The following is a 25,191-nucleotide window of genomic DNA, read 5'->3' as shown; positions in this document are numbered from 1 at the left end:
GGAGTTCATTATGAAAAATTAAATCATCCCTCTACTGTTTTAATCCAGTCGACTGTTTTCTTGCATTTTTAGTCCAAATCAAGAAAATGTTTATTACTCCTATATTTTCCTCTTTTATTTGGCCTAACTTTGATCACGCAAGAGTTTCAAGCCTCCCAAATATTTTTCAATTTTATTTTATTCCGTTTAAATGGTTAATCACATGAAATCATGGATTTCTCTTAATTACAATTTCAATTTTCCAAAACTTGCCAAACCTGCCGAATTTAGCTCCATCCTTTCTAGAGGGTTGAATGTAAGCTTTAATGATCATCTTGGAAATAATAAAAAATTCAACATTTGGGATTCTCTTTAACATTTCTTGTTCATTACTTCTGTTCTACGTCAATAGATGATGACATCGGAGACATATGATACACAAGCCCACCATGGCCAAAAAAAAAAGATATTAAGGGGGAGAGAAAGGAATAAAGCAATAACCATCGATAAAGCTAAAAGTAAGTGCAAAATATTGTACGAAAGGAACTCATAGTTAATAAAGAATATGATTTATACTGCTTCACTATCCTAAAAGGTTAATTTTTAGTCTCCACAATCCTTCACTTTCACTTTAGCCATCCAGATGGTGGGTAACATCGTCCTTTAACACCCCCTTAATTCCCTATGGTTTCAAGATTTATAGTAAAATATAATGATAATAAGAGGGAATTCACTTACAATAACGATTCCCCAAAATAATCAAATTGATTATCATTTTGTCCTTTCACTTAACAGACTTGATTTAATGTTTAATACCAGGGGTGCAAAACCTACATTTTCTGACTTTTCAGGATAAGTTTAGTAATTTGTTGTTAACAGACTTGTCCGTACAATCTGCAAGATAATTCAGGACAAATCTTCTAGTTTACTTTTATTTTAATGACACAGTCAGCATCAACTGCATCTAGCCATAACCATGGGGGATTTAATCATGTTCTAACATGCTACAATTGTACTCAAGATATGATATGAGCATAATCTTAAACCCATAATTGTACTATATGCTACTGAAGTTGCAATCTGTACCTTCTCTTAATCATTAAGCAAAATCTTTTCCTTTGAAAAATCTAATCAACCATATCAAATATTGTAGATTCAGTGTGTCTTTACTCTTAATGTAAGGCAGAAAGGAATCTTTCTACACCACCAATTTGCTGGCATTGCCTCTCAACCCCACACCACTCAACAATTGAAATTCAAAAACTGAAGCTTCTTTCCTACCTCTGCTATTCTAAAAGTTGGTGCATCTTCTCTATAAAACCTCAATCTGATTTAAAAAAAACATAACATCAAACAATTTTTTCAGAACATGGACAACATTTTTAGAGAAAGTTTGAGAAGTAGAAGAGTGATACCAATGAGGGGGCAGATTAAATCCAAGATAGCAACAACTGCTTTTCGTTCAGTAGTTTCTGTCTTCTTAAGAACATCTTTGAATCACAACATTTCTTACAGAAAAACTTATTAGAGATATTGATGTAGATTTACATTTTCATTTTCTGTGTAACATCTTTGTAAGATCAGAAAAACTCCATTTTCAAAGAGAGTAGTACATTACAAAAATTATATCCTTCAACTCTTCAAAAATTATGTTATCAATTTGAAAAGAATGCATCTTGTTCCTTTGGAAGTTGTGACACATTTATTGTATTGATTTCATTGAATACGTTTCTTGATTTATAAAAGTTTAAGTATAAGCGAATGGATTTGTGTTGCCCATTTTAGAAAATTCAAGTTTGATGATTCTTCAAGAATGTATTCATTAGGTTGTAGGAAGGAATTGTGGATTCCAGAGAACAAGTAAATAGCTTGGTTAGAAAGTTGATACTGAGAGAAACCACTAATCAGTGAATTCCAAGATGCTGAATTTTGATGAACCATTTCATCAAACACCCATCTAGCATCATGCATCTGGTTACTCTTTGTATACATGTAAATCAAGGCATTGCAAACAGATGTCACAACCGAATACCCAGTCTCGCATATGATTGTATGAATCTGCTTTCCCATTTTCAAAGCACCTTCAATGGGTGATGAATGCATACTCGTTTATTTCATAACCTCTTAAAATACAATATTTGAAGATCATAAAGGCTTCTACAAAATCGAAAGTCACAGCAATCCGCCCTGTCCAAGATACAACATCTCTGTCAGGCATTTCATCGAACAGGTTCTCTGCATTGCTTTTGAACCCACATCTACCAAACATAACCATAAGCGCATTGCTTAAATGCTTCGAACACCCAGACAAGTATCCTCTCTTGATAGAATACTCGTGAATCTGTTCACCTTGGTTAATACTCATCAAATACACCCACCAAGCACACTAGTTAAACAGAACTCATTGAATTCAAAACCTGCACTCCTCGTTTTTTAATTCACTTTAAATATATAGTAATAGTTATTTAGTTTAGTACTTTAGTTATATACAAATTACAAAGTACAAATAAGCAAATTTGCATTAAGAACATGCATTGTTAATCGGCGACTAGTACGACACAGTGAATTGCGTTTGGTTTCTTTTTTTTTTTTTTTTTTTGAAGTACTCATTTCTTGTATACAAACAATATACTTACATAGAAATTAGTATATTTCTTTCCAGTGAATACTTAGATTAATCATGAAAATATGAACATCAACAAATACAATTTGAATAGCATACGTGCATTAGAAGTGTTGAAGCTTGAATCATTTTATATACGAATTAAATTGGTTATAGAAAAGATAATTAAAATATGTTACCTCTTTTTAAGTATTAGAGAGTAGAGAGAAGAGGAAGATCAATTGGGTGGCTTTGAAAGTAGTTATTAAACCAAAGGAGATGAGAGGTCTTGGAGTTGAGTGTCTTGATTCGGCTAACTTGGAGCTTCTCGCCAAGTGGCGGGTGAGATTGAAAAATGGTTAAATGGGTATGATTCTTTTTTGTTTTCTCGTATAAAAGCTATTCATAATATTAAACTTATTTATGGTAGATCAATAGCCAAGAAGTCTATTAAAGGTATTTTGTTGAGTATTTCTCAAATCAATTGTGATTTTAATAATAGAGATATTCGGTTTGATAATTTTTTTTAAAAGGTTGTTGGAAAAGAGGACAAAACACTTTTTTGGAAGGATACTTGGTGATGTTCATCCTAACCTTTATGCAGTTGAGAAAAAAAAAAGATTGTCTTTTGAAAGAGAGTCAATATTATGCATGAGCAAATTTTATCTTTTTTCTTAGGACTGGGGAGGCAGCTTAGAGGTGGGAGGGAAACACGTCAGTTTCTAGCTTTATCATATCTGATTTTTGTTTTCAGGTTTGATTCAATTTGATGACGGCTTTATAGGTGGATTTGGGGAGGCAATGGTGGAGATGTGTTTTCGGTAAAAGTTGTAAGGGGGTGATGGAAATTCAATCTAGTAATGGGACTTTAGATTCTTTCAACTAAATAAATAGGTCCCTTTAAAAATCAGCTGTTTTGTTTGGAGATTGATTAAAAATAGAATTCATATTTTCTTGAGCTTAGTTATACGAGGAATTAATGACTCGTCTACCTTATGTCCTTTTTTGCAATGAAACTGATGAGAGCGTTGATCACGTTTTTTTTTCTCATGTTCTTTCGTTCCAGTTCTGTGGAGATGGTTGGTGAACTGGTCAACCATTCTTATGAGGCTTCCTAATTCTTGTGATTACTTAATGGATATGCACAAATCTGCTGTGGGGAGTAAAAAAATCAAGAAGCTACGTTTTTCTCTAGTCAGCAGCACTTATGGATGATATGGAAGGCCATGAATGCGATTGTTTTCAGAAACGAAAGGCGGACGATCATGATTACGGCTGATGATATTTGTTTAAACACTTTCATTTGGATCAAACATAGGTCAATTTGTAATTTTTTTGTTTGGCATGCTTGGAACTCCTTCCCTATTTTAGATTGTTTCTTATGATTTGGCTCGAGCTCCTCATTTGTGTTATTGTTTGTTTTCTTTTATGTTTTAATGATATGCTCGCCATTTAACAAAAAAGAAATTAAGTTCAAAATGTGAAAATGAGATTTGGTTTCTAGTTTAGGGTTAATACTATAGGCCTATCGACTAATTTCATAACCCACAAGCATGAAATCGAAGGAGACCTTAAGCCTATAATCTCTGATTCTAGTGGTTATTTTGTATAAACATTTTTTTTGCTAAAATGACAAAGTCATTAACAATTTTAGCTAGTTTTGTTATTTTATATATATATATATATATATATATATATATATATATATATATATATATATATATATATATATATATATTATTAACACCAAAAAGGAATACAAGGGTCATTAACTCATTATATTGTAAGAGAGAAAAGACCATTGCCTATTTCTCATGACCATTATTGTCAAGTCTAACACATTGAATCGGAGTTGCATGTTTTAGTCTAACCAAGTTTTATACGAAATAAGGCATTCTATACGATTTGTGTGTCTACTACAGCAAAAGTTACATTGGTTGAAGTTTTTTAGTCCTTGATCACAATTCGGTGATCAAATTCCAAAAATTATAATGTGGTATGAATCTGGGAAGACATGACTAAAGGCAACATCATTGCAATCGGTCATAATGGCTATGAAGACTACATCCCTAATGTATTTAATACATTCCCTCGGCCTCATAGAAAAACAGGACCACAATTCCACATTTTGTGTCATGCCCAAACCATAGGATAATGGCAAGATCTTAGGATAATGGTAAGATGTGATGGTTTATGTCCATGGCAACTACTATGAACATTAGGTGTAAATAAATCCTTTTTAGAAGGATGCTACCTATGTAGATCACTAGTAGCATGCAAATTATAAATCTCTGAATCTATAGGTTTTAACCATCATTGATAACAATATTAATGAAATTGTAATTACAAGTAAACTAGTATTGCATTACAAATGTATCTTACCATGCATGGTTCCTAGATTTGTTCTTTCAAGATCATGACAAACCGACAATAAAGAGGGAGGTTTGCATAATTTCTGCGTGAACTCGATTTGATTAACTCATTTTTTTAGTTATGTGAAAACTACTCCATAAGATTTGTCTATTTGTCTGAAACATACCATATTCGGTGTGGAATGTACTAAGCATGTCCAAAACGTACATGTTCTTCTGCTACGTCAGATTTCAAAATGTTTTATGTCACATCTCGTCAACCTCTCAACTCCGTAACATACATTAATAGTTTCGTCCGGAACATAGTTCGAAATATGGTGTTCCGAACTATGTAGTCACTTTGCAAATCTTGATTCGTAATTGTTAACTTTTTTTAATCCGTTCATTCATTATTTATTAAAAAATATATAATTATTTTTAAAATATAAACTTTGAAACGAGAATAAAATATGCAACTAAATATAACAAAGAAACGTTACCATAGTTTTGTTGTATTTCATACAAACAAATACATATTTTTGTATATAAAATGTTCACATTAAAAAAAAAAACAGATTTTGTATTTTCAGATCACAACTTCTAAACAAAATTTAACAAAATTACAATTTACATACAATGAATCAAAGTAGCAATCAACAACATCATCTTAAAAATCAGAATCATAGAAACCAAAGTTCTAGAAACAATACAATCATCAATTTTGACATACATTACATTACCTAATCACATAAAATCCTTCCCAATAATCCAAAAATACACCCAATGTAACATTCTATTCAACAGTCGTCACCTGTTGCCACTCTCCATCAACAGCTTCTTTCCACAAAGTGACATTATTATCCCCAGCAGCAACAGCCAACAGGTTTCCCGTAAGAGACCATGACACCCTCCACACAGGGGCCTTAAAGTCATTTAACACAATACCCTTCCACTGCTCACCTTCTTTCCCGACAGTCCACACCACAACAGTCCCATCCTGTGAACAACTTGCAATCGTTGACTTTGGAAGACCCAAATTAGGTGCCCAAGCAACATCCCTCACCAAATCACTATGCATCTGAAGGGCAGGAAAACAGTCCATTTTCCATGACCCATCAGTCAACTTCCACACTTTAACCAAATTATCATACCCACCAGAAGCCAGCTTCTGAACCGGGTCAAATACACCTGACCCGATTAACGCCCCGGGCGCCATTGATGGTGCCCAGGTGACCGAGGTCACCCCTGTTGGGTGAGCTTGGTCAATCCGTGACGAGTCCCAACCGCCATCTGACCTGGCGGTTTGGACCGTGATGGACCCGTCAGATGACCCGCATGCTAAACAAAGACCCAGCTCGTGTGGGGCCCATGCGATTGAGTTTACAGATGATTTGTGGTCAGTGAAAGTGTGGGCTTGTGTCCATTCGTTTAAGTTACCTTCTCTCCAAACGATTACAGATCCGTCATATGAACATGATGCGAGAATTGACCCGAATTTGGGGTGGGCCCATGCCACCTGCCAGACTGGACCGTTGTGACCGGTTAGAATGGCCAGAGGGTGCGAGTTTGAACCGGTGGTTACTCCGGCTATTCTGATTGTTGCATCTGATGAAGCGGATGCGACCCGTTTTCCGTAATAATCCATGGATACATCGTGGATTGTGTCTGTGTGACCTGTTTCGATCTTTTGTCCAGGCATGATTTGTTGGAATGACCTGTTTCGATTCAATGATATATAAAAGATATGTTGGTGAAATATTGGAAGACTAAATGTTGAAATTAGGGTTTTGAAGATTTGTACTAAATTTGCATATACCCAACGACTCATACATTCATAACAATGTCACAGAAGATGGTTCAAACGAATCTATGCATATCTATATCTTCGTAATTGTCGATTGCAAACGGATCGGGGATCCTTTAGATCACATACACAAATCTGATTTACAGATAGATACACATAGATTTCAACATACGCAAATACATATATCGAGTAGTACAGATCTAAATTAAAATCAAGATCAACAACATACAGAACTAGAGTGTGAGAGAGGGAAAAAGGGAGGGTACCTTTGAACAACAACAAGACGAACTGGTTCGGTCGAGCCAGATAGTTCCTTAGCAGCTCTCTTTGTATGAGCCAGATGAGGGCATATATGTCCAAAAGTATTATGACCCGGTTCGGGTCGAAATATGGACACACTCCGAATTTGGGCGCCCGCTTTTAAATATGATAAAGTATTAGTTCTTTATAGGTAGGCTTGCACAAAAAAAAAAAACGGTTCAGGATCCGAACCGGTCACTGAACCGGTAAACCGGTTCACCATGAACCGGTCCACGTTGAACCGAACCGATTCAAGAATTGAACCGTCAGTTTGCACCTGTTTGAGATTTTAGACATTGAAACTGGTTTAATAACCGTGAACCGGTTTAGAACCAGTAGTCAAACCGATCAAACTGGTTTAGAATCGATTGAACCGGTTTAGATAGGTTCGAGTTTTTTATGACGGAACCGGTTTGAACCGAACCGGTTTAAGGTTGAACCGTTTTTACTATTCACGAATCGGAACCGAACCGATTTTCTGAACTGGTTCAGTTTGAAAAAAAAACGGTTTGCTCACCCCTATTTATAGGGGCTAGTTAAATCGAAAAACTGATAAAAACGAAATCAAAATAGAAACTGACGGTTTAGGTTTGAGTTTTTTGAAAACCAAAATATTAGGTCGGGTTTCGATTTTAGAAAATATAAAAACCGAGAAAAAACGAACCGAACCGATTTCATGAAATTTATGCATTATGTGAATTATATATATATATATATATATATATATATATATATATATATATATATATATATATATATATATATATATATATATATATATATATATATATATATATATATATATATTCCTTTGGTTATAATCACAAATATAAGTTTGGTCCGGTGGTTAAGGTGTTGTTGTATCAAACTAAAGGTTGCAGGTTTGAAGTTATTTGCTTATATTTCATCTCTTTTTATTTTGGAAGCTACTTAAACGTATCTCACGTCGCTCATGGATGAAACTCAATCAACTTTCCTCCCTTATATAAACTCAATCATCCTCTTGCTTCATATTCACTCTACCTTTGAGTCCAACATCAGCTAGGAGATCAAAACTTCAACAAGAATCATGTTTATATAAGTGATTAGTTGAGATGTATTAAGAAATAGTTTAGGGCTTCGCTTAAATTATAAAACCAAAACTGAACTTGGAAGCCCAAATTAAAAACTAAAAACCGAAAAACCGCACCCACCGCCTGTTTGGGTTTAAAATTAAAAAACCGATGTTCGTCGGTTTGGGTTCGGTTTTGGGTCAAAACCAATCCAAACCGACAAATGTGCATCACAACCCTAGTTCCTTATGTTTTTCAAAAGGGATTAGTGCAGAAAAATCTCATTATTTTGTGAAATTTTTTAATAAATTCTTAAAAGTTTTTTTTTATTTTTTGAACAGAAAAATCCCGATTATTTAACATTTTGCTCAAATTAACGAAAAAGTCATTTTTTATATTTGAACAGCAAATGATTGATTATGTGATTTTCACAAAATAATGGGACTTTTCTATTAAAAAAATATGACTTTTTTGAAACTTTTTCTAAAAATTTGAGACTTTTCTGTAGATTTTCCTTTTCAAAAGCAATAGAATAAATCTATGAAAATTTTATAAAAATTATAACTATTTTAATTTATTTAAATGTTAGTTTATTTTATCTTAAATGGATCCATTTGCACATACACCTCCAAGATAGCTTATTTTTTTAGACTAAACTGCAAATTTGGTCCCTTTGGTAAGCAAAAAAGTATGGTTGCAGTCCAAAAAGTTTTCAACTTGTAGCACTAGTCCAAAAACACAAAGTTTTTGTAGATTTGGTCACTGAAAAATATGAAATGACTTTTTTACCCTTTTAATTTGTTTTTTCATTTTTTAAATCATTATTATTATTATTATTATTATTATTTGATTAAAAACTAAACAAACACCCCACCCAACCCTCTCACCCCTACCCCCACTCTCACCTTCACTCTTTAACTTTTCTCATTCTCTCATTCTTCATTCTCTAGTCGTTCTTCATACACTAATGGGAATTACAAGAGCCGGAGTGAAATCTCACCCCTCTACTCTATCCGCCCACTACCTACTACACACCCACCATGCTCCTCTCTCTCATCGAACTAAGGTCATCTTTAATGGTAGTTTAATGGGGAGTTTAATCCCATTAAACTCAAAATTCTCATTGTAGGTTAATGACATGGCACTCAATAGAATGGGGAGTTCAATCCCCATTGAACTCCACACTCGGTCTCCTCTCACACACATATAAATGATGTGGCAATCCATTAAATTGTATTGGGTTTAATGGAGTGTAGAGTTTAATAGGTAAAATTGTATTATAAGTGGAATGTACATGTGGCAATCCATTGAACTCATTTGAGTTCAATGCATTGAAGATGGCCTAATGAACATATACCATTTTCTTCTGCAACCTTTATCAAATCAACATATACACACATACATTGACATTTATGACTTAATGCATCTAGTTCAATTGATGGATTAGGTTCCAACTCTATATGAAAGAAAAATGTCCAAATCCTAATTACTTGAAACAAATACATAATATAAGAAGAAATTCAAGTGTATATCCCCTTTTTATCCCTTTCCTTGAATCGCGGCCACCCACCCTTAAATCAATACAAAAAAACAGAAACTACACCAAAATCATCTTTGATTACCTAATTTTAGAGAAAGCTTGATGAAGAAACTTCAAATTTCGATGACTATGAGAACCGATTTGGAGTAGATAAAGCTAACTCTGAAATCATCCAACACAACGTCGAATCAACAATTTGGGTCGAAGTTTTCCAAGGAAACGGGAATCAGCGATTAGCGATTTTGTATTGATGCATTGACCTCCTAATATCCATCGATATATTTGGGTTTAGAAGTGGGGAGGATGCTTTGATTTTAAGAGATGTATCATCGTCACCAGATGATGCATTGTTGAGTTTTTCGGAGGCATTTCGTCGTTTCCATAGAGGTATCCATACTTACTGTGAGATTGAGTGTAGCACCGATGATGAAGTGACTCAGATTAACGTTGGAGAAAGGATGGAGATGATGGTCGATGAGAGGCGTTGGAGCCAGAGGAGTGAGAAGGGTTAATCATGAAACCCTTTGATCGACGGTATGAAAAATTAAAGGAAGAGATATAATAATATGTGTGTCTAAATGGGTGATGGAGACAGTGAATCAAGGTTAAGGTGGAGGTTGGTCAAATTCTTTTTTTTTTAATTAAAGATGTATTAAATTAAATATATATAAAAAAAAATAAAAGGGTAAAACAGTCCTTTCAACTTTTCTAAAGACCAAAACCACAAAAAGAATTTGATTTTGAATCAAGTTGAAAACTTTTTTGACTATATTCATATTTTTGTGCTAACCACATGCCCCGCAGTTTAGTCTATTTTTTATAAATAAAAACAAGACAAAATTGTAAAAATAGTCCCTCTGGTTGGCAAATTTATGCATTTTTGGTTTGGTGTACCATGGTTCAAAATTAGATTTTTTTTATTGTTTTTGGTTCCTCACACTAACTTCCATTCATAAACTTCCATTCATATGTTCTATTACTTGCAATAAAGACAAGGGTATTTTTGTCTTTCCACCTAGAGGACCGTTTTTGCAACCTTATTTCTAAAAAAATATGGTTTCTCCGCCCACCATTTTTGCAACCTTATCCCACGATGTTGCTTCTCAGACATACCTGCTTAGAAGAAAGAAAGGGTTGTTAGTATTATCAGACATACCTGCTTGGAAGCACTGGAAAGTTTCTTCTCAAGATTTAGGAGTCTCTCTTTATTTTGAAGAAACTCAGTATCATCCTCGTTTACGGGTGGCTTTGATCCTCCCTAATTATTGTTCACAGATTGGTTCATCTCCTTCACAATCCTTAGAAAATCCCACTTACTTTTTGCAGGTCGCACAACATCCTGAGGCTGAATCCTAACACTACCACCACCTAAATTATCCCCAAGCAACTGTTTTGACGATTTTGTTGCCCCATCAAGCATTCTTAAGGTTACAGGAGAATTCGGTAGCAAGGGAAGCTTCCCCTGAACCTGTAAGAACGCTCTCAACTCACCACTTTGCCTAATCACAGGATGCTCAACCAATCTCTGCAAGTATTTCTCTAATGCAAATCTTCTTTGTTCAACAAACTCTTGCTTTTGCATTACTTGACTCTCAACCACACTCTTATCAGGCCTTGGAGGTATAAAAAACCTCGGTATGCCTCCATTACTCGATCCGACAATGTCACCACGTCCTTGAACCGCCGTCGGACCGTAAACTGCAGTCCACCAAACTCTGACATGTTCGTTTTTGTCGTAATTAGATACATGACATAAGTATTACTTCCCGGAACGATTGAAGTGGATGATTCTACTTCTTTTTGTGGATTCGACACTGTTATTTTCAAATACGATTGTGATGGTGGCGTAGACACCGGTACCAAGCCTTCAAATTCTCCTCTTGGGTTTTTGGCAGACTGCAGTTCTTCACCGTTTGTATTTGGAGGCATGGAGTTCACATCCGTATATGTCAAAGGCTCAATGTGCGAATAATTGTCGGAATTAGGGTTTTTGGGCAGTGGAGGAGGTGGAGTTGGAGCTGGAGCTGTTGGCGAGATTAAAGGATCGGTGTTGGCTGGAACGACGAGGGGGTGGTAAGAGTCATCAAACATAGTGGTCATCGCACTTCTATATATTTAGAGAAGGATTTGGAGGTCAAAGAAGAATCATCTAGATGAAAGGGAATTTCTTCTTCCGACTCTTCCTTCGATAAGTAGATGCGAGCTTGTTGATTTTCTGATCCCTTCAATGATTGAGAGAGACAATATAAAAAATCAATTCGTTATTTGAAGATGAAATGATTCAAGCTATGGAAGGTACAGGTACCAAACGATGGTCGAAGAAACCATGATTTTTTGGTTTGGTTCATCATTTTTTTGGAATAAGGTTGCAAAGACAGTCCCTGTAAGTGGAAAGACAAAAATACACTATTTATTGCATCTAACAACACATATGGATGGAAGTTAGTGTCAGCGACCAAAAACAATAAAAAAAATCATGGTGCACCATGGTTTCATTTTTGACCAAATTGTATAAATTTGCAAACCATAGGGACCATTTTTGCAATTTTGTCTAAAACAATGTCTTATATATATTAAAGAGTAATCTTAGGTGCTAGTGTTGAATGCATGTTTAGTCTTTATTTTCAAAAATTAATTTGGACTATCTCTCGTTAATTTAAGTTTTACATGTTTCATCCCTACAGACAAAAAAAGACCATCATTTATTTATTTATTTATTTATTTTATTGATTAATTGTTAACTATTATTCTATTAAAAAAATATTTTATTAAATAGAGTTAATTATTAAACTGGAAAAAATATCCAACCACCCACCAATTATTCTCTCTCGGTCCCTCCTCTTTCTTGTTGTTAAACCAACACTAATTGTAACATCCAGATTCTTAGGTATATCATTGTAAGATTAAATTCTGAGATTTATGGAGCGACTCGACAAGTTGTGAGTCCAACTCGTCGAGTAGAGTCGAGTTATCCGCGTCGGTTTAAGAACTGACTCGACGAGTCAGTGTGCCGACTCGCCGAGTTGGCGTTGTGCGAGGAAACCCTAAATTTCCGGGGTTGGGGCCTATTTGAGGGGACTTATAACCTCAAATGTACCTCACCAGCTGCCCAACTCTCCTTTGTGAAACCCTTAGCGGCCATTGAAGATAAGAGAGAGTGCTTGGGCTAATAACAAGTGTTTTTGGTGAATCTTTGGAAGGAAAGGAGTGAGCAACAAGCAAGGAACGAGAAGAGGCTGTGGGATCTAGCATTTCTTCACGTGGAGCTTCTGTAGAGTGTATAAAGCCTACACCTTTCTCATCTTATTAGTTGGATCTCATGATTATGGAAGTTAAGGCTTTTTCTACCTTTTGTTGGGACAATAAGTGCATGAAGTCTATTAGGAGGCCTAGACTTCAGATCTGGACTTTGTGAGGTCCAGAGAGTCCAAAGATTATAGCTTTATTCAACCATATAAGAGTTATTGTGGCTAAGCATCTTTGTTAGAGTTATATTGGCATTTAGAGCATCATATGTCGTGCATGGACATAAAGCTCGTGACTTTATGTGATAATCGAGCCCTAAGAACGTAGATCTAGAGTTTGGGATGGTTTTCTACCTTGAAATTATCTGAATGAGAAATGAGTCTGAATGGACTCGCCGAGTCGATGAGCCGACTCGACGAGTCGGTTAGGGTTTGTCCCGATGAGCTTGATCATGCGATAACTCGGCGAGTTGGGGGTCAACTCGACGAGCTAAGGTGGACCTTCACAAGACTTTCGAGGAAAAGAGTGGACTCGACGAGTCACATAGGTGCACTCGGCAAGTCGGGTCAAACATGGACTGTTGACTCGAGTTGATTTCTATTAACTTTAGGGTTTGGTCAAACATAAGTAATGGAGACCATGGAGGGTTAAAATGGTCTTTTACCCACTTCAAGAGTTAAAAAGAGGAAGAATAACCTTTGGTTTACTTAGATTCGAGGACCGAGTATTTATTGAGATAACTACCCTATGTGTTAGGCGGTGGCTAGTTCGAGATTCGAGTGCGAGGATGATTGCTTGTTGTCGAGCTGAGTCTTTTCACTATACTTACCATGAGTGGTATCTTTGTGTGATTAAGATGTCTTATGTGTTTATATTGAGTAATGAGATATCTTGCATTATGTCTATGTGATTTATGATGTGTATTATTTTGTGCTTACTGAGTTAGGACTGGAGGGTCCACCCGATTTATGGGACTGGAGGGTCCCACTGATACACATTAACCGGAGGGTCTTACTGTGTTATAGCCTCGAGGGGCTAATGAGTTGTGTGTGGTATTTTGGGGAACTCATTAAGCTTCGTGCTTACCGTGTTATGTGTTATGAGAATTATGTGATTTTAAATGAAAAAAAATTGTTTGAAAATTTTCAGTGTTACAAGTTGGTATCAGAGCCTTGGTTTGAGGGATTCGGATACACCTTCGGGAATGTATGAACTCAAACTGGGGATTTGAGAAAAAATTTCAAAAGAAATGATTTTTTTCTAAATGAGCAAGAGTTTCTAAGAGAAAACGAGAAGGAGCAGTGTGTACAATCAGCCAGAGCCCAAACAGTGATTTCCTAAAATACCATTACTTATTTGTGTTATGAGTTATTATTGAGATATTAGTGATGCATGCTAGGAGATAGGCTAGGTATTTCATATTTTAGGGCTAGAGTTTCCTGATTTGTGATGCCTTAGCCTAAGAATTTTGCTATCTGTGATGTGCTTTGGGTATGTACGGAGTAAGAGTATCCAACAGGAATATTTCAGAGATAGAGCTTTGAGTAGAGGAGTAATCTAGGAGAGATACCTAGATGAGCATTGGAGAAGCCTACTGAGAGAGTAGTTAGATACCCATGTGGGGTAGAGTTGCTTGAGTTCGGTGACACCTTTTGAGTACGAGTAGAGCCAATAGAGTTGTAACCTATAGTGGTTTTACGTGCTGGTGGAGATTATTCGATGCCCGAATGTTGCTTGCTTCGTTCTTTATGGAACTCTCGATGATGAGAGTCGGCTACTAAGTGAATATGATGATATTCAGGAGGTAGATGGCTGACATCATAAGGAGTTCTTCAGCAGCTGATGGCAGAGAAATGTGAGAACCTAGGAAGAGCCAAAGGAGTGGCCTTACTCAGATGAGTACATTGATAGATGTGAGTATTCGCTGGGGAGCGACTAGGTTTAACGGGATTGGTGATCGAGAAGGTTGAGCAGCTACTTAGGAAATCTGGGACGATCCGTGTGGAAAGTATGGGTAGATGTGTCATGTAGTATGGGCCCGTACTACTGAAAGCAGAGGACCCGTACTCGAAACATGGAGAATTCCAAAGGTTCTAAGTAGCAGATTGAGAGGAGATAACATGGTTCGGGTACCATGATTCGTAGCAGATTGAAAGGAGATAACATGGTTCGGGTACCATGATTCGTAGCAGATTGAGAGGAGATAACATGGTTCGGGTACCATGATTCGTAGCAGATTGAGAGGAGATAACATGGTTCAGATACCATGATTCATAGCAGATTGAGAGGAGATAACATGGTTCGGGTACCATGATTCGTAGCAGATTGAGAGGAGATAACATGGTTCGGGTACCATGATTCGTAGCAGATTGAGAGGAGATAACATGGTTCGGGTACCATGATTCGTAGCAGATTGAGAGGAGATAACTGTTGGATTAGTGTCTAAGTCCATAACTATTTTGGTATGTACTTGACCCGATTATGAGCATGGTCCTTTTGGGTTGCCTTCACCATAGCAATATGTAGGATGAATTAAGGAGAGAAAGGTTTAAATATGATTTATTAATATATTATGAGAATAATATATCAAAAGAGAAATCATATTGTTTAATTAATATTAGTCAAGAATTAATTGATAATTAATTTTGTGGCTAAAAGAGATTAATTAAATATATGGGACTGGACTGCAATTATTGGATAATTGAGTTAGTGGGCTAAGGAATGCTAAAGGAACAAGGGGTGAATGAAATTATGATGGGAGCCCATCATATTTTCGTCCATGGCCTTATCCAGAAGGTTCCATGGGCTGCTTAGAGTTTAAGTTGTCCATTAGGGTTTTGATTGAAACCCTAGCAGCCGACACAAGTATATAAAGGACCCTTTAGGCCCCAAAAACGTGTGTAACTGAATCCTTAGGGTTTCTAGACGTTTTTGGGTGCCTCCTCTCTTCTCCTTCTTCATCTAGTTGCTTAGTGGTGTTTGTGACTCCATTAGAGGTGCAGCACTTGAGGCACTAAGCTTTCTGAAGCCAATCAAAGCAAGGAATTGATTGTTATTGCTATATAACAATCAAAGGTAATTCTCTAAACCCTAATTCAGTTTATTATATGTTAGATATAGGGTTTATAGTTTTGGATATTCAATTGCATGTTCATTAGACAAACTAGATCCAAAAGCTATTAGGGTTTGCATGTACACCATAGGATTGATGTTTTGCTTAAAACCCATCAGTGGTATCAGAGCCTAGGATGATTTTATAATGTATTTGATGCAAAAGTTATGTTTTCAAAGCAGAAAAAAATTTCGTTTTTTTGCTTCTGCCTGATCACCACGAGGTGGTGTCAGGGCAGATGGCAGAATACTCAGGATTTTGACCTATTTTGAGCTTGGATAATTACCAAAATTGTTTTTGATTGATAAAATCCGAATTTTATTAATTTGTTATGATTATCCTTGTCAAAATTAGAGATAATTGTCATTTAATTAGACAATTATTGCCTTATTTGAGAAACCCTAATTATTTAAATTATTTGTTTTGAATTATCTTGTAAGAAATTAAATTAGCTCAAATTTAGATAATTCAAATTATTTGATTAATTTAATTATTTGTAATTTAATCTCGATAGTTTGAAAAGTTTCAAAAACTTGCCCTCAACTTTTGGAATTTAAATTGTTGATTAAAAGTTTAATTTTGAAATATTTAAATTCTAAACCCCGATGTTTTGAAATGTTTCAAGACTTGCCCTCAAGTTTTGGAATTTAAAAATTGATTAAAAGTTTAATTTTGAAATGTTAAATTCTAACACCCTAGTATTTTGAAAAGGTTCAAATTACACCCTTATGGTTTTATTAATTAATTAAAGTGTATAATTAAAAGATATTTAAGAAACCCATAAAGTTTTGGTTTACATTTAAATAAATTAAAAGTATAATTTGCTAAATTAGACCACTTAGTATTTTAAAAGTGTAAAATACACCCTATATATATGTAACATTAAAAGTCTAATATATATATATATATATATATATATATATATATATATATATATATATATATATATATATATATATATGAGTAAAAGTCAGTATTACCGTTAGTAGGCCTCATTCACGAAGCTGGTCTATAACGGGTGTTTAAGGAAATTGCCTATAAAATGGCGATTAAATGGGTATCCACTCTTACCCACCACATTCTTGACTAGTGGAGGGTCGTTAGACGAACGAGTATGATAGGACAGAAACCTTCCATTATAAGTATAATGAAGTACAAAGTAACTAAATGCTTATACAAATTCCCAAATCATAGTTACATTAGGCAAAATGTGAAATTGTATGCTAATCCATGGGATTACACTTCGTAGCCTTGTCAAACGTTAGTGGAGTGTGTGTGGTTAACCGACACACTAACTTGGGGATGACATTGGTGGCGAAGGGTGGCTCGTTGCTTATCATAGATCAATGGAGCGTGTGTGGCTAACCGGAACATTCATTTGGTGATAGTAGCATTGGGTGCACCACGTGATTAGTATGGTTATTCACACCTTGTTTGTGATCCTCGGCATCCCAGTCACAAATAGTAGGGCATAATCGAGATTAAACATGCCATTGAAAAGTTCAATGAATCTCAAAAGATCTAGGAGTTTCAATTCATTTAAAACTTAAACTTCCTTTTCCTTTTTCATGGTGGAAATTGGTAAATCGTCATTTACCTACCTTCAAATATTCTACGACTAGATTATGACATCCCTCTTTTAGGTTGTAGAGTATTCTGTTGGATCCTAGCTTGATGTTTCATTTGGGTGTTACATCAAGAATTCTAATCAACTTAACTTGAATTTTCTCCCGTTTTGTAGATGTCTAGTTTTGATAGTCATGGTATTCCCAAATCCCATGGAACAAGCTTTCCAAATGAAGATGATGTTCCACGACATGATCGAGGAACAAGAGATCATGCTTCACTTCCTCCACCTCCTCCAATTGTTCTTCCTACCCCACAAGTTCAAAGGATTGAAAAGTTCAAGCTCACTCAAGCCTTATTGGCAATTAAGCATGAAGATGGAACGTCTGTGTGTGCACATGTCTTAGAGATGAAGTCGCACATTGATAGGTTAAGGATGTTGGGTGTCGATATCTTAGAAATATTGACCGTTGACTGGGTTCTTCAGTCACTTCCTGAATCATATAGTGAGTTCGTTAGAGAGTACTATATGATGGATCACGACGTGACCCTCATTGATCTCACCTATTTGCTTATAGCTGCTAAATCAGCAATGATTTGGCGTGTTGGTCAAGCAAATTTGTCTGGTGAATCAAACTCCCAAACTTCAATGGACACAGGCAACAATGGAAGTCCAGAAAGAACAAAGTTTGTTATTGTCCAATGTGTTGTACCAAAGGAGTCCATTTGTTTTTATTGCCAAGAGAAGGGGCATTGGAGACGAAGCTGCGCAAACTACCTGAGAGATCTAAGAGATGGGAGAGTCAAGATGTATAGCTCTACTTCAGGTAAAATCCATTATCTAACTCTTTTAAGTTCCTATTCTAGATTCTTAATACATGATGTGATAAGATTACATTTTGATGTTTTGTAGGATCGAAGAAAAGAGAGGAAGCTTATGGGAAGAAGTGAGTTGAATCTAATCATGAAGAAATGGATTTCAATCGCATTGCTTGAAGATTGGATTCTTGAGCTACTACTTGGAGTTAGAATAGATTGCTAAGAAATGTGTAATGACATAGTTTTTCAATTGAATTGCATTGTAAGGACAAATTTTTTCCACAATAAAATGAAATTTGATTTTATTTTATATATTTATCCTTGCAATGGCATGTATGAAAAAAAATTGATGTTTAAAGGTTTCTATTATTAGCAATAAAGGATTTGATTCTTAATTATGTTACTTGTGGAAATGTCGAGAATTTACCAAATAGGGAGAGTTTCTCATCGCCCAAGTTTCAATTGGACAGAAACTTTGAATCGTACAACTTGGTTGCGTGATGAATGAGAGACTTCATATTTGGAAATTAGACTAATTCTTTGACAAAGTGTCAAGTGAAGGACTAGGAGATCGAGTACACTAGGTTGTGTGTTGATCAAGTCCACCACAAGAGTGATAAAGATATTCGTCATGATTTATTAAAGTTTAGTAAATATGAATGTACTTATAAGATTAAGTGTAATTCTGAGTTGATTGAAAAATGTTTCAATGAATAACAGAACGAATAAGAAGAATCAAGTAGGCAGAAAGATAAAAGTTTCTCTATTCTAAGAAGGTAGAGTACCTTTTATTGTGTTTTATGATAAGTCTTAATGATTAAGAACCGTATCTCAATTGATTCTCTAAGTGAGTCTTAGTATATTTTTATGTCTAAGAAGAGGAATCGGGAATTGGTTAAATCAAGAAGTCAATCATACTTCGTTCTAATATCGAATCTTAGAGTCATACTCCAAGATTGCGAATTGAGTGACAAGTCTTAGTAGGTTTATAACACTCAATAAATGTGGAATTTGGAAAAGTTTTCTTATGCTTGCACATTTGAAATTGGTAAGTTGTGCTGTCTTGGATAAGATAAAGACCAACTATGACCAATTATGTGAAGTGTTTTGTCCTTATAAGAACTACACTAACTCTTGAATATTTGTTTTGTCTAGAAAAGTTTCCTGACAAGAGAATCATATATGTCAAGAGATCAGTAGGAGTTTTAATGATCTTGAAGAAGGTTTCAAGAACAAATCAAGAATAAACCTTATCGATCATCACTAGCACACGACTTGAGGTTTACAACCTATCGTGTTGACATTATTTTGTTTCTGTGTCATTCCAATTGAGTTAATTATGTATGTGAGTTCTGTGAGTTCTCATTTGAATACATAAAGACAAACCGCCTTGATCAATGGAAAGTACATTGATATGCAAGGATAAGTTGCAAAACTACTTGGAAGACATGGTGGGCACTCATGTTACCATAAGGCAAGAAATCAAGATTAAGAAAGTTCAGTCCATATGAGTTTGGATTTGTCGCAAACTTTGGTTTTGGCAAATTCACATGGATAAGAACTCGTACACCATAAAATCTAAGTGTCATAAGATTCCCTCCTTCATGAAAATGACTGTGAGGAAATGCTTTCACTAAGAGAGATTTTAAGAAGATAGCAATTGTGAAAATTGTATTCTCAAATTCGATTATGGTTACGACATCCCTTTCCATAGTTCGAATTGTGAGATTTGGCAATTAGTTTGAACATTTGGAACTTAGTAACATAAGTTCTGAATTGTTTAGACACGCATATGAGCTATCTAAGGCAAAGGTGTATAAGTTTGAGAAGCTTAGATAAAGGCTTATCGAAGCATATGGTATTAGAAATATGAACTTCAGAAATTCAATAGGCATTGTTTTCTGGAAATTCAGCTGTTTTCTAAATACATGTCAAAGCTAGTGGGAGCATAAGTGTTATGCTTATATGGTAATAATCATCATGATAGTGGGAGCATACGTGTTATGCTTGTATGATTATTATGGCAAGTATTGCAAGTTAGCAATATTAAATATAGAAAAACAAAGATTCAATTTGCAAAGTAGCATGGGTTGAAAAGTTGTTTTACTATAATTAAGGGAGAGAATATTATACTTCGTTTCAAAATCTAAAGCTTAGATTGTAAAATTTTAATAAATATAATCAAATGATACATTGTGTGTTCTCAAATTTCGATTATGATTACGGCATCCCTTTTCATAGTTCGAATTGTGAGAACATGACACATAAAATATTATGGCAGAAGATTGATAAAGTAACATATCTTTATGTAAGACATTATGCATTGTGTCCCATATGCTTCAGATATAGTATCGATTTCAAATGCTATAATATTTGACCATTCTAAAATTTTCCAAATGTCTAGCGCATTAAGAGGGAAAACGGACTAGAATCGGTTTTTGACTAAAATAATTAAACAACTATCAAAGGACGATCCAAAGTTCGCTGAGGATTGCTCGCTTGTGAGTAGTTGGAAGTATGGTATTGGATGGACCGTATTGACATGATTATGAATAGATAAGATTCTATTAAGAATGAGTTGTCATATGGAAAATGTGGAAATGTTTCCATATCGGGAGTTGGATATTGAGAATCTATGTCTAGATTAGAAACTTTTATGCAAGAAGGATGTTCAAAGGAATGTACTTTGAATGTGAGACTTCACGTCTATGGATTTGTCTTGTAACAATTTATGATAGAGTACTTTGTAATTTCATTGGCCAAGTCTTGGTGACTTTTGTGCTATGACTTTGCGAAAGGATCGTTACATAAAATGTTAGAATCTAGCATATTCTAGTAGTGGCAAGAACCTTGTGTTTTAACACTGATGATAAGGATTGGGAATTGTGAAATGAGCATCATTGAAAAAGTTTTTCAATTGATCTATTTCACAAACTAAGGACCATAGGAAACATAGTGTGCATGCTTTGTACATGGGACAACGATTGTTGTAATTTGAGTAATAAGTTGATTTTCTAAAACAGTAAACGATAAATAATGAGTAATCATTATGGTGGTTAAATAGAAGTGTTTTATTTACTCTCACAAGTTTGGGGCCATATAGGAATAAGAAATATTGTGCTGTTTCAGTTTGCATGTTTTGACTTCCAGAATAATTGGGTTATTCGAACCTCCACAGTCGATCATACGTTGGAAGTAGGTATGAAAGAAGACTGTCATGAATCTGTCTGTAGATTGTCTAAAGTGTTTAAACATAGCACAAGTTTGTTGCAGGATTCATGAGTGCTTTGATTAGATTAGAGTATTGGATTAAACCCAAGCTCACTTGGATCACTTCATGGATTTATCGCGGGTGATTAGTGAGATGATAATATTGTATATTCTTGAAATCGAGACGTGTGAGTTGTTATTTGTTGGTCGGTTGCACATTGATAATAAGTAAACGCACCAGTAACTTGGTGTCATAAAACTTATTGTTGTGTATGATTCGATCAGTGAATCCAAGCAAGCATATGAGTCAAAGTTTATCCATTATTTTTACCCAAAGTAGGATAAAAGCGATATCTGCGGGCCCCTCAAATATTTAGTGATGACACCTAAGCGCTTGGCCAAGTCGGGACTAAGTTGATGTGTTCAATTGTAGTCTGTTGTCAGTCGTCATAAATCGGAAGTCGGGAAACAGTATAGAGAGAATGATTTTCATGTCTATACGATATCTTGAGAATGGAGGAATATATGATCCCTTATCTAAAGGACACGTTATCTGATAAGATCAGAGTTGACAGCGGCTTTTGAAAGCTACGATTGCTGATCAGGTTCTGAAGTCATATGGAAAATAGTTATTAGACTTATCCAAGTAGGAGACTGTTGGATTAGTGTCTAAGTCCATAACTATTTTTGGTATGTACTTGACCCGATTATGAGCATGGTCCTTTTGGGTTTCCTTCACCATAACAATATATAGGATGAATTAAGGAGAGAAAGGTTTAAATATGATTTAGTAATATATTATGAGAATAATATATTAAAAGAGAAATCATATTGTTTAATTCATATTAGTCAAGAATTAATTGATAATTAATTTTGTGGCTAAAAGAGATTAATTAAATATATGGGACCGGACTGCAGTTATTGGAAAATTGAGTTAGTGGGCTAAGGAATGCTAAAGGAACAAGGGGTGAACGAAATTATGATGGGAGCCCATCATATTTTCGTCCATGGCCTTATCCAGAAGGTTCCATGGGTTGCTTAGAGTTTAAGCTGTCCATTAGGGTTTTGACTGAAACCCTAGCAGCTCACACAAGTATATAAAGGACCCTTTAGGCCCCAAAAACGTGTGTAACTGAATCCTTAGGGTTTCTAGACGTTTTTGGGTGCCTCCTCTCTTCTCCTTCTTCATCTAGTTGCTTAGTGGTGTTTGTGACTCCATTAGAGGTGCAACACTTGAGGCACTAAGCTTTCTGAAGCCAATCAAAGTAAGGAATTGATTGTTATTGCTATATAACAATCAAAGGTAATTCTCTAAACCCTAATTCAGTTTATTATATGTTAGATCTAGGGTTTATAGCTTTGGATATTCAATTGCATGTTCATTAGACACATTAGATCCAAAAGCTATTAGGGTTTGCATGTACACCATAGGATTGGTGTTTTGCTTAAAACCCATCAATAACATGGTTCAAGTACCATGATTCGTAGCAGATTGAGAGGAGATAACATGGTCTGGGTACCATGATTCGTAGCAGGTTGAGAGGAAATAACATGGTTCGAGTACCATGATTTGTGGCGGTTAGTGCTTCTGGTTTTACCAGTTATCCCGTTATGTTTGATTAGACTGAGATCATATGTCATAAAGTGTGGGGCCTGAGGGACCTTTCGAACGAGTTTCAATGGAGCATACCTTGAGAAGGAAATCGAGTTAGTTTCTGAGAGATTTTCAGTGAGATGTCAGTTGGAGTTGAAATACTTAGGGACGAGTAGAGATGATGCTTATTGGGGGATCGCGGTCTGAGTTGAGCAATCGACCGGTAGATGAAGCGTCACCTTATGTGACAAGAGTTGTGTTGTACCCATTTCTGGGAGAAGCGAAGGAGATAACGAGTTCCCGATTTCAGAGTTTGGAGGTAAACCCCGTGAGGTAGCATAGGGTTGCAACCTTTTCGCCAAAGTATTTGATTTGTATGTTTGTTGCGAGGTATTTTCATACCATAAGAGAGTCAATAGCAGGAATAAGATGGAAGAGAACAAAGAGGTGCCTTATTGAGGGAGGCATACTTTTGGCAGTAATTCTAGGTGATAAAGAGGAGCATATCGGGGCAGTGGCCCTCATTGTCCACGTTGTGTATCGATTGTGAGAGTGAGGTCTCTTGCTTTTATGATGATTCCTGCGGCGGGTGGCTGGTAGAGGAATCGATGTCGAGGTTCGTGATAGTGTATTATTTTGAGATTGAGATTCAGGTCTATGCGAAACAGTTGGGGTATTCGGCGGTGTGTCGGTCTGAGGCTTCGAGATGACTGGAGACAATCACGTTGGGAAGATTCTGAGATTTTTGTCTGAGTTGCGGGATATTTGGAGTTGGTTGGTTTCCATTGGGAAGATCATTGAATGATTACGTGGTACCTTCCAAGAGTCAAGTGTGATGTATCGGGTAAAACAGTCTTGAGTATATTGTTGGTATGCCAATTGGTGATGGTTCGAACCCTGAGTGGGGGAGAACCAAGTATTTTATTGGGAGGATCAACAATCCGTTCAAGTGCAGGTATGGAGCTAGTTATGGAGATCTACAATGCAGACACATGAGACTTGGGTTATTGGTGTATGAGGCAAGGTGCAAGGCGGGATGGCGTATGAGTATGTGCTTAAGAAAGGATGAGTGAATCCATGGTGGGTGGCCGTTGGCCAGAGAATTTTTTGGGGCTAGGTAAATTTTCGGGTTTGAAAATGTTGAGTTCAAGGTAGTTGGGTCGCTGAGTTCAGGGTGAAATAGCTGAGATCTGCGGGTATAGATATAGATTGTGATCTATACTCCAGGAGGGGAAGCAGTTGATTTTTCAACCAATTTCAAAGTCGGTATGAGTAGTTTCCTATGGGTGGTGATCAGTAGAGGATGGATCTTCAAATTTTCGTCAACGTGTATTCAGTCGTTAATGATTCCTCTGTATTTCCATTTGGGAGATGGGAGTATTTCGAGGTTTCGAGTTGCGTAAGTGGAAGATCAGTGGTTGAGGCAAGACAGCGTGAGATGTTGTAATGGTGTCCCGAGGTACCCGAGTATGATGTCCTAATTTTTGGTCATGTCGAGACTCGAGTGTGAGATGGCGAGTGGAGTACCGAGAGATTTTGTTCCAGTGGGAACCCATCAGTTAAGTGTCGCCAGAGTGGGACTATCTAAGGGTGTATTTATGCTGAGAAAAGTGCCTTGCCTTCGAGAAATTACATCATGGAGTGGTGGTGCATAAGTTGGGTGGGTGTAAGCACCTATCTAGGTTGAACTACGGAGCATGAGTTGGTGAACTCAGTGTAGTGATGTCTTGATGTTGAGATTATGGGGTGATAAGAGAGCAAGTGAATCCGGTAGGAATAATCGCTTGGGATTACCACGAGAAGCCATGGAGTGGGCCCATGGTGAGTCAGTGAACGAGAGAGCGTTGTGAGACTACGGGGAGCCGTATCATTCATGAGTCAGTGGAAAGGGTGTCGTGGTACTACGGGGAGCCGTAGTATTCGCTAGTCATCGAGAGAGTGTCACGATACTGCAGGGAGCCGTAGTACTCACTAGTCAGCGAGAGAGTGTCGTGATACTCCGGGTAGCTGTAGTAT

At 36.1% G+C, this 25,191-nt stretch overlaps 2 protein-coding genes, 1 long non-coding RNA gene and 1 pseudogene across 5 annotated transcripts; 1 reads left to right on the top strand and 3 right to left on the bottom strand.

Moving 5' to 3' along the window:
* Nucleotides 1–1,047: 1,047 nt before the first annotated feature.
* On the bottom strand, nucleotides 1,048–3,184 carry LOC111886520 (uncharacterized). The gene is made up of 2 exons (XR_002848482.3): nucleotides 1,395–3,184; nucleotides 1,048–1,306 (listed from the first exon to the last, which is right to left on the bottom strand). It is a non-coding gene; the product is annotated as an uncharacterized LOC111886520 (long non-coding RNA).
* A 2,358-nt stretch (nucleotides 3,185–5,542) lies between these two features.
* LOC111886472 (protein transport protein SEC13 homolog B) lies at nucleotides 5,543–7,153 on the bottom strand. 3 transcript variants are annotated; one of them, XM_023882715.3, is made up of 3 exons: nucleotides 7,003–7,019; nucleotides 6,763–6,871; nucleotides 5,543–6,647 (listed from the first exon to the last, which is right to left on the bottom strand). In XM_023882715.3, coding segments are annotated over exons 2-3 (924 nt in total). In that variant the 5' UTR covers nucleotides 6,765–6,871; nucleotides 7,003–7,019; the 3' UTR covers nucleotides 5,543–5,725. The 3 variants fall into 3 exon arrangements, with proteins under 3 accessions (XP_023738483.1, XP_023738484.1, XP_023738485.1); XM_023882716.3 differs by lacking the exon at nucleotides 6,763–6,871 and having other exon boundaries at nucleotides 7,003–7,153; XM_023882717.2 differs by lacking the exon at nucleotides 7,003–7,019 and having other exon boundaries at nucleotides 6,749–6,871.
* Nucleotides 7,154–9,497: 2,344 nt separating this feature from the next.
* Nucleotides 9,498–12,152, bottom strand: LOC111886466 (sorting nexin 2B-like; annotated as a pseudogene).
* A 4,803-nt stretch (nucleotides 12,153–16,955) lies between these two features.
* LOC128132985 (uncharacterized) lies at nucleotides 16,956–18,646 on the top strand. The gene is made up of 2 exons (XM_052770008.1): nucleotides 16,956–18,379; nucleotides 18,466–18,646. The coding sequence occupies exons 1-2, from the start codon at nucleotides 17,728–17,730 to the stop codon at nucleotides 18,501–18,503; spliced, it is 690 nt and encodes a 229-aa protein (XP_052625968.1). The 5' UTR covers nucleotides 16,956–17,727; the 3' UTR covers nucleotides 18,504–18,646.
* Nucleotides 18,647–25,191: the final 6,545 nt, after the last annotated feature.

The sequence above is a fragment of the Lactuca sativa genome, chromosome 3, assembly GCF_002870075.4.
Source record: "Lactuca sativa cultivar Salinas chromosome 3, Lsat_Salinas_v11, whole genome shotgun sequence".
NCBI classification, from domain to species: domain Eukaryota; kingdom Viridiplantae; phylum Streptophyta; class Magnoliopsida; order Asterales; family Asteraceae; genus Lactuca; species Lactuca sativa.
Note: the sequence above shows the minus strand (reverse complement) of the source record. Positions and strands in the feature narration are given on the sequence as shown.

Bases quoted from the DNA above. Each gene is read 5' to 3' on its own strand.
- LOC128132985 (XM_052770008.1), top strand. From the start codon at position 17,728: ATGTCTAGTTTTGATAGTCATGGTATTCCCAAATCCCATGGAACAAGC. The intron at 18,380-18,465 runs GTAAAATCCATT...GATGTTTTGTAG, and splicing joins GATGTATAGCTCTACTTCAG to GATCGAAGAAAAGAGAGGAA.